Here is a 12,554-nt window from a genome sequence, read left to right as displayed (position 1 = left end):
ATATTCTTCTTAGTAAAGTGTCTCAAGAATGGAAGAAAAAGTACCCAATGTACTCACCCTTATTATGAAACTAATGTAGGAACTCCACATGAAAGCTATAACCCAGTTATAACCTAAGAATAGGGAGAAGGGGGAAAGGGAGAGGAGGGAGGAGGGAGGGAGGGGGATTAATGGGATTACACCTGCGGTGCATCTTACAAGGGTATATGTGAATCCTAGTAAATGTGGAATGTAAAGGTCTTAGCAAAATAACTAAGAAAATGCTACGAAAGCTATGTTAACTAGTGTGATGAAAATGTGTCAAACGGTCTATGAATCAAGTGTATGGTGCCCCATGATCATACTAATGTACACAGCTATGATTTAATAAAAAAAAAAAAAAAAAAACAAGCTTGCAGTGTCGCCTGAAGTCTGGTAAAGTGATGCCTCCAGATTTGTTATTTCATAGAATTGCATTGGCTATTCAGGGTCTTTTCTGATTCCATACAAAGTTCTACAAAAAAAAAAAAGTAGAACTATTTCATCAAGTTCTGCAAAATATGAGGCTGGTGTTTTAACAGGGATGGCCCTGAATCTGTAAATTGCTCTGGGAGGTATAGACATTTTAACAGTGTTGATGCTTTTCCATCTGTTGAAATCTGCAATTTCTTTCCTTGGTGTTTCTCAGTGCTCTCTGTAGAGGTCCTTTGCCTCCTTTGTTAAATTTCTTCCAAGGTATTTTATTTCCTTCGATGCCACTGTGAAAGGCATTGTGTCTTTGATTTGATTCTCAGCTTGACTGTTACTGGCACATGTTAAAGCCACTGATCTGTGCAGCCAGAAACAGTGCTGCACTGACTTATCAATTCCAAGAGTCTCTTCTTGAGTCCTTGGGGTTTTCTCGGGATAGGATCATGATGTCAGCAAAGAGTGAGAGTTTGACCTCCTCTTTCCCCCTGTGGATACCGTCAGTATCCTTCTCTCGTGCGATGGCTCAGGCTGGGATTTCCAGAGCCACGTGGAACAGCAGTGGCACCCGTGGGCATCCTTGTCTGGCTCCAATTCTGAGACACGATGCTTTCCATTTTTCTCCATTCAATGCAATGTTGGCTGTGGGTTTGTCATAGATGGGGCCTATCAACTTAAGGAAAGTCCCATCTATGCCAATATTCATACGTATGTGTTCTTATGAGGAAAGGGTGCCGAATTTTGTCCAATGTTTTTTCTACACCTAGAAAAGGATGAGAGGACCATATGGTCTGTTTTTCCTTCTGTTTATGTGGTGAATGATGCTTATAGAATTGCATGTGTTGAACCAGCCTTGCATCCCTGGAATGTGGAGTCCACCTGGCCATGATGCATTACTTTTTTGATATGCTATTGAGCTCTGTTTGCTAAGATGTTACTGAGAATTTTTGCTTCTATATCCATTAGACATATTGATCTACAGTTTTTGTTATTGTTGCGTCCTTTCCTAGCTTTGATATCAGAGTGATATTTGCATCATAGAAGGAGCTGGGGAGAGTTCTGAGTTCCTTCTTTCTCAATGATAGGGAACAGATTCTGCAACACAGGCACAAGCTTATCTTTGAAGGTCTGGTAAAATTCTGGTGTTAAACTGTCTGGTCCCAGACTTTTTTTTTTTGAGACAGAGTCTCACTAGGTCACCCTTGGAGAGTGCCATGGCTTCACAGTTCACAGCAACCTCAAACTCCTGGGCTTAAGCGATTCTCCTGCCTCAGCCTCCCTGGGACTACAGGCGCCCACCACAACACCCGGCTATTTTTTGTTGTTGTTGTTGTTGTTGCAGTTGTCATTGTTGTTTAGCTGGCCCAGCCAGGTTCGAACCCGCCAGCCTTGGTGCATGTGGCGGGCACGGTAACCACTGTGCTATGGGCGCAGAGCCCCAGACTTTTTTTGTTGGAAGATTTTTTATTATTTTTCAGTGCTGATGTTGGACAGTTCAGGATTTCTATTTCTTCCTGGTTGAGTCTAGGGAGATAGTATGCTTCCAGGAATTTGTTCATTTCTTCCACATTTCCAAATTTCTGGGCATAGAAATTTTTATAGTATTCGGTAATAGTATTTTGTATTTCGGTGTTAATCTGGGAGAACAGATTAGCTACATGTAAAGATCCCAAAAGGATCTTCACCTCTCACCACCACAAAAATTAACTCATGATGGGTAAAAGATTTAAACCTATAGATGTGAAACTATAAAAATCCTAGAAGACAGTGTGGGGAAAACTTTTAATGATATTTGCCTAGGGAAAGAATTTATAAAGAATTTATACCCCAGGGCGGCGCCTGTGGCTCAGTCGGTAAGGCGCCAGCCCCATATACAGAGGGTGGCGGGTTCAAACCCGGCCCCGGCCAAACTGCAACCAAAAAATAGCCGGGCGTTGTGGCGGGCGCCTGTAGTCTCAGCTACTCGAGAGGCTGAGGCAGGAGAATCGCTTAAGCCCAGGAGTTGGAGGTTGCTGTGAGCTGTGTGAGGCCACGGCACTCTACCGAGGGCCATAAAGTGAGACCCTGTCTCTACCAAAAAAAAAAAAAAAAAAAGAATTTATACCCCATTGGTAATCACAGCAACAACAAAAATAAATAAATGGTTAAAAAGTTAGAAGTTTCTGGGCGGCGCCTGTGGCTCAAGGAGTAGGGCGCCGGTCCCATATGCTGGAGGTGGCGGGTTCAAACCCATCCCCGGCCAAAAAAAGAAAAAAGTTAGAAGTTTCTGCATAGCTAAGAGCACAATCAATAGACTAAAAAGACAACCTACAGAATGGGAGAAAATATTTGCATGCTACACAGATGACAAAGTCTTGATAATGAGAATCTACACAGAACTCAAGGAAATCAACAAGATCAAACAATTCCATTAAAAATTGGGCAAGAGGGGCGGCGCCTGTGGCTCGTGGGTAAGGCGCTGGCCCCATATACCCAGGGTGGTGGGTTCAAACCCGGCCCCGGCTGAAATGCAAACCAAAAAATAGCTGGGCGTTGTGGCAGGCGCCTGTAGTCCCAGCTACTCGGGAGGCTGAGGCAAGAGAATCGCTTCAGCCCGGCAGTTGGAGGTTGCTGTGAGCTGTGTGAGGCCATGGCACTCTACCGAGGGCGATAAAGTGAGACTCTGTCTCTACAAAAAAAAAAAAAAATTGGGCAAGAGGGCGGCGCCTGTGGCTCAAAGGAGTAGGGTGCCGGCTCCATATGCTGGAGGTGGTGGGTTCAAAACCAGCCCTGGCCAAAAACCACAAAAAAATAAAAATAAAAATAAATTAAAAATTGGGCAAGATCCAGCTACTCGGGAGGCTGAGGCAAGAGAATCGCCTTAAGCCCAGGAGTTGGAGGCTGCTGTGAGCTGTGTGAGGCCACGGCACTCTACCGAGGGCCATAAAGTGAGACTCTGTCTCCAAAGAAAAAAAAAGATGAAGTGTTTATATCTTTTGGGTTAACTTGGATATAGTTGTAGAGCATTCACTTTAGTGAAATATCACATGAATGGAAAATCAAAAAAAAAATTGGGCAAGAGACAGGAACAGGAACTTTTCTTACAAAGATAGTCTAATGGCCAACAAACATATGAAAAAATGCTCATTGTCTCGAATCATCAAAGAAATCCAAATCAAAAGCACACTGAGCTATCACCTAACCTAGTGAGAATGGCTCATGTCATAAAGCCCAAAGCAACGGATGGGATGGATGTGGGCGTGGGTGCAGGGAGAAGGGAGCTCCCTTACACTATTGGGGGGACTGCAAACCAGTACAACCTCTGTGGAGAGTAGCGTGGAAATCCCTCAAAGAAGGAAAAGTAGACCTATAATTTGATCCTGCAATCTGATTACTAGGTATTTACCCAAAGGAAAAAGTCATTTTATCAAAAGACACTTGCATTTGAAGGTTTATAGCAGCACAATTTATAATTGCAAAGATGTGGAAACAACCCAAGTATCCATCAGTCTCACTGTGAGCAAGAGCAAGACTCCGTCTCTACTAAAAAGAGGGAGTCGATTACTACGTGGCATATACATACAAATACCATGATACCATGGAATATTATTCAACCATAAAAAGATGGAGATCTCATATATTTTGTAACAATCTGGATGGCATTTGAGACCATTCACCTGTGGGAAGTATCCCAAGAATGGAAAAATAAACATCATATGTACCCAGTACTAAGTTGGAATTAGTAAATTAAGACCTACTAAGTGTATGCACATGAGGGCAAAACTCAGTGAAATTCATCTAACAGGGAGGGGGAGCAGGGCATGGGCAAACTCCCACCCAGTGGGGACCCTGCACAGGCACACTGCACTGCACACTTTCCAGGTGAAGGGTACATCCATAACTCTGATTTACAAGTTATACAATCAAACTATGTAATCAAATTGTACGTACCCCCTTAATAATCTCGAATTTCTTTTAATTGTATACTTAATTAGATTAATTTATTTTTATTTATTTATTTATTTTTTGCAGTTTTTAGCTGGGGCTGGGTTTGAACCCATCACCTCCAGCATATGGGGCCGATGCCCTACTCCTTCAGCCACAGGCACCACCCAATTAATTAGGTTGAGACAAAGATTTTTCTATGCAGGTGCCAACATCCATTACTGATTCTACGAATGCAAACATCTTGATTTAAACTAATGGAAATAAGGCCAGGTGCTCTGACTCACACCTGTAATCCCAGCCCTCTGGGAGGCCAAGGCAGGTGGATCATTTCAGCTCAGGAATTGGAGACCAGCCTGAGCAAGAGGAGACCTCATCTCTACTAAAAATAGAAAAACTAGTCAAGCTATGACACCACAGAACTTTACCCAGGGTGACAGAGTAATAACGCTCTGTTTCCAATGAATGAATAAATAAATAACTAAATAAATAACAAACTAATGGAAATGTTATTCTTTCTGTTCCTTTTTTTTTTCCAGTTCATCCTGGGTAATATAGCAAGCCTTTAACAAAACAAAAAAGAATCAGAATTCCCCTATCAGCTTTTTGCACATATTTAAAATTTAGGTGAAAATGTTTCCTATGATAGTACAGTTTCAGCTCTCTCTTTCACAAATATAAGAAGGAAATTTCAAATAATAAAATTTTTGAAATCTAATTCAGAGTAATTGAAGATAGTAATATGTGTTAATAAAAAGCTATTAGGATCTATTCAAATTTCATTTTTAAAAATTATTTTCAGGCTCAGCACCCATAGCACAGTGGTTACAGTGCTGGCCACATACACCAAGGCTGGCAGGTTTGAACCTGGCCTGGGCCAGCTAAACAACGACAACTGCAACAAAAAAATAGCCAGGCATTGTAGCAGGCACCTGTAGTCCCAGCTGCTTGGGAGGCTGAGGCAGGAGAATCGCTTAAGCCCAAGAGTTTGAGGTTGTTGTGAGCTGTGACGCCACAGCACTCTACCAAGGGTGACAAAGTGAGACTCTGTCTCAAAAAAAAAAATATATTATTTTCAGGCTAGGTGCCCATTGCTCAGTGGTTAGGGCATTGGCCACATGTTTGGGGCTGGTGGATTTGAACCCAGCCGGGCCTGCTGGAAAAAAAAAAAAAAAAAACAGGCATGGTGGCAAGCGCCTATAGTCCCAGCGACTAGAGAGGCTGAGGCAAGAGAATCACTTGAGCCCAAGAGTTTCAGGTTGCTGTGAGCTGTAACACCACAACACCAGGGTGGCAAAGTGAGACTCTGTCTCAATAAAAAAAAATTTTTTAAATGATTTTCAAGGGCAGCACCTGTGGCTCAGTGAGTAGGGCGCCGGCCCCATATATGCCAAGGGTGGCGGGTTCAAACCCAGCCCCAGCCAAACTGCAACAAAAAAATAGCCGGGCGTTGTGGTGGGCGCCTGTAGTCCCAGCTACTCGGGAGGCTGAGGCAAGAGAATCACGTAAGCCCAAGAGTTAGAGATTGCTGTGAGCCGTGTGACGCCACGGCACTCTACCCCAGGGCGGTACAGTGAGACTCTGTCTCTACAAAAAAAAAAAATGATTTTCAAATATACAGAGTGATTCAAACAGCTAATGCAGCATAACGCAAATGTAACCTCGCAAGGATGTGCTTTAGCTAAATAATAAAGTTTTACAGTTTGTAAAAAATTCTCCTCTGCACAAAAATATTTTGAGAAAGGCCTTAAGTTATTTCAAATCTTTTCATTCTCCAAAATTTTTAAATAACCTTTTTTCCTATTTATAGGTTCATTTTGTAAAAATTAATTAGAAAATGCCCATTAAAATAGAGAAGAAAATAGAAGATCACCAGTGACTCCATTATGCCCAGAAAACCACCAAGATGACTTGGTGCCTTTAGCTCAGTGGCTAGAGTGCCAGCCACATACACCAGAGCTGGCATGCTCAAATCCAGCCCCGGCCTGCCAAACAACAATGACAACTACAATCAAAAAATAGCCGGGCATTGTGGCGGGGGCCTGTAGTCCCAGCTACGTGGGAGGCTAAGGCAAGAGAATCACTTACGCCCAAGAGTTGGAGGTTGCTGTGAGCTGGGATGCCATAGCACTCTACCAAGGGTGACGTAGTGAGACTCTGTCTCAAAAGAAAAAAAAGAAAACCACAAAGATACATAAATACTTCCAGGATATTTTTTCTTTCAAATATATGCTTATAAAATTAGAATCATACACAGCTAAGTCTTTGGTTTGTTTGTTTTGCATGACTCTGTATTAAGAATATTTTTTTCTTGCTTTTGGAAAATTTATGACTGAAATTAACAAAAAGGATTAGCCAGCTTTTCTCCACCTTTTCTTATCTTTGAACTGTTCTAAAACTCTGTAAATTAGAGATAATGGATAATTACGAAAATAATACTTGTCCTGAGCTTGGTGCCTGTGGCTCAAGTGGCTAAGGAGCCAGCCACATACACCTGAGCTGGCGGGTTCAAATCCAGCCTGGGCCCGCCAAACAACAACGACGGCTGCAACCAAAAAAAAAAATAGCCGGGCATTGTAGCAGGCGCCTGTAGTCCTAGCTACTTGCTTGAGCCCAGGAGTTGGAGTTGCTGTGAGCTGTGATGGCACAGCACTCTACCCAGGGTGACAGCTTGAGGCTCTGTCTCAAAAAAAAAATAATAATAATACTTGTTCTGATATAAACTGATTGTGTCCAGTGCTGGGCAACTAATTATTGCCTTCCTGCAGAGGACAGCTCTTTGGTACCTGGAGCAGGGAGACTTTGTGTTCCTGTGTTTCCTGAACAGAAGCTATAACCTCTTCCTGTATCTACATTTCTATAATGCAGGAAGTCCTTTATCTATTATTGTCTTAGTGTATAATATTTTCCTATCTTCAGAGGGTTTTAATAACTTAGATAATAAAAACTCCTTTTTTTTAGAGACAGAGCCTCAAGCTGTAGCCCTGGGTAGAGTGCTGTGCCATCACAGCTCACAGCAACCTCCAACTCCTGGGCTCAAGCGATTCTCCTGCCTCCGCCTCCTAAGTAGCTGGGACTACAGGAGCCCACCACAACATCCGGCTATTTTTTGGGTGCAGGTGTCATTGTTTGGCAGGCCAGGGCTGGATTAGAACCCACCAGCTCAGGTGTGTGTGGCTGGCGCCTTAGCCGCTTGAGCTACAGGTGCTGAGCCGATAATAAAAACTCTTAAATACAGGGGCGGCGCCTGTGGCTCAGCGGGTAGGGCGCCAGACCCATATACCAAGGGTGGCAGGTTCAAACCCAGCCCTGACCAAAACTGCAACAACAAATAGCTGGGCGTTGTGGCGGGCACCTGTAGTCCCAGCTACTTGTGAGGCTGAGGCAGGAGAATCGCCTAAGCCCAGGAGTTGGAGGTGCCGTGAGCTGTGTGATGCCATAAGCACTCTATCAAGGGCGATAAGGTGAGACTCTGTCTCTACAAAAAAAAAAAAAAAAACTCTTAAATACAGGTTTACTAATCTAATAAGCTAATATTACTCATATATAATGTTAAAAATTATGAAGAAAGCAAATTGTGCCTAATAAAATGGAGTCATTATTCTGATCAATTTTTATTTGAATTGTGTTTTATAGTATCTCAGATTGAAGATAATTTCTAAGCCATTTAGGTTACTTAAAGCCTTGGGCTTGTATTAAATTAATTAATAGATAATCATCAAATACCAAGATAATTTCTAGGAAAGAATACTGAAACATTGGCCATTAAAGCTTGTTTTCATATTCTATAGGGAGGCTATATATTTTGGTAAAGTTCGTTTACAAAGTTTCCATACTTGCTGCCAGGTTCTCTTCAAACATGTTACTATGTCTAATTTTAAATGTTTTATTGTCGGCTTCACTAAGTAGGTAACCAGGCACTGTTCCTCAGACACTCAATCTCCTCTAACAAATTCTTGATTTGTGACATGCCGAAATAAGATCCTAATATAAGAAATAATTATGTAAAACTTCCAGAGGTATATCTTTTATACCTCAAGTATCTTTGCGATTTCTGAGAGGGCTCCTGAAAAAAAAACCCACAAAGGCTCAGGCTGGTCTCAAACTCAGGCAATCCACCTGTCTCAGCCTCCCAGAGTGCTAGGATTACAGGGATGAGCCACAGGGCTGTGCCAACCCCCTTCTCCACTTTAAAGATGTGACCCATCCAGATAATCCAAATTAATTTCCCTATTTTAAGGTCTACTGATTAGCAACCTTTTGCAAGATTCTTGACTTGGGGGAGGCTAAGGAGTTTTACCAAACTTTTCAGATTCTGACAGCTCAGAAAGATACCTAACTATGGAAATACATGTCCCGAGTCTCTTTTGGGGGAGACTAACAATGGCCTAAAATCATTAATTCTTTGTCAAGGCAATAAATGTTTATACTGGAAACACTAGAAAAAGCTGAGCATTTAAAGTTTTCAAAAACATTTGGCAAAGGAAACTTTAAAAATTTTTAAATTTTTGTTCAACAGAATAGAAACAGCGCCTGTAAAAAAAAAAAACCCAGTAAGGTCTTACTTCCAATTTTTAGTCAAAAAGAAATACATAAATGTGCACAGTGATATTAACTCACAGACGTATTTTATTCTTTTCTTACAGATAGGTTCAAAACAAGCTATGATTCTTGCAAAACAGCTCCATCAAGAGTGTCACCAACCTTTCCCTCGGGGGAGCAGAGAGACTCAGGTAAGAGAAAGGAAAAAAAAACGAGGCTAGACACTTGTCCCCAGTGGAAAAAAAGAACACAGCTGGAGAGTAGCTCAAACAAAGGAGCCCAGTCTGAGGTGGGGGCAGGGGCATGGTAATTGGAGAGGAGACACATTTTCAATCTGTTGCTGTTTTTTAATATGCCAAATAGGTTGGGCGGCACCTGTGGCTCAACGGAGTAGGGCGCTGGCCCCATATAATGGATGTGGTGGGTTCAAACCGGGCCCCAGCCAAAAAAAACTACAAAAAAAAAAGTGCCAAACAGGTTTATTGGCTATTTTACACAAAAGAATGTGAACAATCTGTAAGTATCCAACATAAAAAGGCTCAGACAAGCTGCCTTTCTTTCACCCTAAGAAAGTATGGGAACTCTAAGCCCAAAGAATGGAGAAAACTTCAAGTTTACATAACAGACATGAGAAAAAGCTCAAGGCCCCTGGTCAGGAAAATGGACGTTAGTAGAGGGCAAATGAATGGACACTGGCTAGGTGTCAGCTCAGCTGCCACAGTTGCAAGGCTGTTATTAGCCTCAGAGTGGGCAATGGCCCGGGAGGGCCGCCTGGGGCTCTTTTCCAGTGTGGGGCAGGATCTGGGCATATTCTTAGGATTCTGGGCCAGGATTATAGGCATATTTTAGTACCAGCAGGATGCGGGTAGGATGTCTCTAGGAACTCTGGCCTTGACACACTCCAGGAGTCTGGGGCTGGGGTACGGGGGGAGGCTGGTTTCTGACCTGATTTTCTAAAAGGTCTGCACTCTGTCAGGGTTATGAGAATTCGTTTCTCACAAACAAAGTCCCATACTGATGAGAGAGGCAGCTGGAAAGCCAATGACACTCAAGAGTAACCTTCAAGTCCATTGTCGAAAGCACGGCTTCCCAGAAGGAAAATGTCGTCAGTAAACCCAGCTGTCTGTGGGCCCTGCTGCTGCCATGCTCAGGGCCCTCTGCTCCTTGGTGTGGACCACAGCAAGCCAGGCTTCCCCTGGACTGACCCTGGCTGAGTGTCCCCTGCTCCTCCTCTGCTGGGCTGCGCCTGAGGTCATGCTGCAGGGTGGAGGTTCATGCCTCAGGGCAGCAGGAGCAGGCTCACAGGTGTTCCAGTTTTCTTTCGAGACAGAATCTCACTCTATCACCCTGGGTAGAGTGCTGTGGCATCACAGTGTACAGGATTCCCCCACTCAGGACTGGACAGAAATCCCCCCATTCTCTTGGCCCAGGTGAGCTCAGAAATCAGACCCCCCATTTCCAGGCACAAACAGGCTGCTTTTTCTAGGCCACAACCCTCTGGGCTCTACCAAGGTCATGAACAAAGCAGCCTGGAACCCTCTGGGTAATTACACCTTGAGTAGGGAGCACACACCCTAACCCTTCTCTGAGATAACCTTGCCCTAGGGGAGGAGGGATTGCATCCATTCATTTGTTAGCACACGCATTAACTTTGAAGACATGTTTTTCCCCCTACCAAGTCCTGGCAAAATGTAATACAGACCCCTAGATACAGAGCCCGGGGAGTGACTTCCAACTTAGGTCTTCCCCTTCGCTAGAAGCTCTGGTGCTTTTGACTCCTTCTGCATTCCTTTCTGTCTAATAAAATCCTGTCTTACCACTGATCTGGGGTCTGTGGGTTCATTCTTCAAATTCCTGAGACCAAGGACCTACGGAGGAAGAAATTCTAGTAACAACAGCTCACAGCAACCTCAAACTCTGTGTTCAAGCGATCCTCCTGCCTCAGCCTCCCTAGTAGCTGGGACTACAGGGGCCTGTCACCAAGCCGCCTAATTTTTTCTATTTTTAGTACAGAGGAGTCTCTGTACTACAGGCTGGCCGCCAACTTCTGCACTCAAGGGATCCACCTGCCTCGCCCAGCATTCAGGTTTTCATCCTTCACTTCGTCCGTCTGGCTCTTTCTGTATTTAGACTAACAGAAGACGCCTTTTCTCCTCACTGCACCTGTTTCCCCCAGAACATCTTTTACTCTGGGGACACTGCCACCCGTCTGCACATTCTGTTCCTTCAGGACTGCGACCTTGCTAGGGTCCAAGTGCGGGTTTGTCTCCTCCCCAGAGTCTGACTGAGGCGATGACGGTCACTGCTGGAATCCTTGCTCATGGATCCCAAAAGCAGTCTTCAAATAATCCGAACAGCTAAGAATCAGCTTTCTTCCTCCGTCGGGACGTTTTACCCTAAGGAAGTTTGGGAAACCTGGATTCTGACTTCAGCCCAACGGTGAGTTCTCGAATTTCAGTGTAGAACCGGGAGAAGACGGGCTGCTGTTAAGGAAGCGGCCTCGGGCGCTGACGGAAGACGGATCCCCACGGCGACCGCCCGCAGCGCCCGGAGGGGGTCCCCGCACCGGAGCATGGTGGGGGGCGCGGGCTGCGCCACCTGCCACAGGTGGATCCGTCTGGGACGCAGCCGCGCCGGACGGGCCTCGACGCTGATGAAACTCCTTCCAGAAAGTTTTCCTAGCCCAGCTGCGCCCGGCATCCAGTGCACGTCTCATTAACGCATTAATTCATGCATTCCTTCATTTATTCTCATTGCGCACCTAACGTGCTCTGAGCACTGGGGACAAAAGGTGAACCAAGCATAACCGCACCGAACTCCTGCACTGGCTGCTGGTGCCCCACATCGGCTGCTAGGCAGGGGCGGCTTTCCGACAGGGGTCGGGGCTCCCAGACCTGCGGCCCGCGGGGTGAGGTGGGCGGCAGGCGCGGGGGGAGGAGGACGCACCTCCGCGGAGCGCGCGCGCGAAGCTCCGAGCGCGCGGGGTGGGGACCCCGAGGGGCCGAGGAAGGGGGGTCTCGCCGCGCTCCCGCGCCCCTCACCAGGTCGATGGCCACGACGTCCCGCAGCGCCACGACGCGCTGGATGGACTTGGGGGGGTTCTCCGTCAGGTAGATGAGCCGGTCGCTGAGCACTACATACTTGAAGGTGTGGTTCTCCGAGTCCGACACCACGATGCAGGGCTCGTAGGCGCGGACCGCATCGTAGACCTCGGGCGGCAGGTGCCGCCTCAGGAAGGCGTCCAGGCGGCCGTTGGTGCGCGCGGGGAAGCCGGGGCGCGCGGGGCCGGCCATGCGCCGCGCCCGCAGCGGGGCCGAGAGTCCTGCGGCGGCGTCCGCGTTCGGTCCCACCTCCTGCCGCCGCGGTGGAACCCGCGCCACAAAGCCCGCGGCGGCCCGGAGCACCCCCTCCCCGCCCGGAGCGGCCCCCCAGGCTGCACCCTGACTCCCAGCCCCCCAGGCTGCCCCTGACTTCCCCAGCCTGCGCCCTGACGCCCAGCTCCCCAGCTGCACCCTGACTTCCCCAGCCTGCGCCCTGACTCCCAGCTCCCCAGCCTGAGCCCTGACGCCCAGCCTACCCCAGGCTGCGCCCTGACTCCCAGCTCCCCAGCCTGAGCCCTGACGCCCAGCTCCCCAGGCTGC

General features: G+C 46.3%; 1 protein-coding gene across 1 annotated transcript in view; it reads right to left on the bottom strand.

Moving 5' to 3' along the window:
- C12H12orf56 (chromosome 12 C12orf56 homolog) overlaps positions 1 to 12,230 on the bottom strand; it is an 80,440-nt gene extending 68,210 nt beyond the window's left edge. The window contains exon 1 of the mRNA XM_053554964.1: positions 11,955 to 12,230. Within this exon, the coding sequence (XP_053410939.1) occupies positions 11,955 to 12,206 (252 nt within the window). The 5' untranslated portion in view covers positions 12,207 to 12,230. The remainder of the gene's footprint in view (positions 1 to 11,954) is intronic.
- Positions 12,231 to 12,554: the final 324 nt, after the last annotated feature.

The sequence above is a fragment of the Nycticebus coucang genome, chromosome 12 (genome assembly GCF_027406575.1).
Source record: "Nycticebus coucang isolate mNycCou1 chromosome 12, mNycCou1.pri, whole genome shotgun sequence".
NCBI classification, from domain to species: Eukaryota; Metazoa; Chordata; class Mammalia; order Primates; family Lorisidae; genus Nycticebus; species Nycticebus coucang.
Note: the sequence above shows the minus strand (reverse complement) of the source record. Positions and strands in the feature narration are given on the sequence as shown.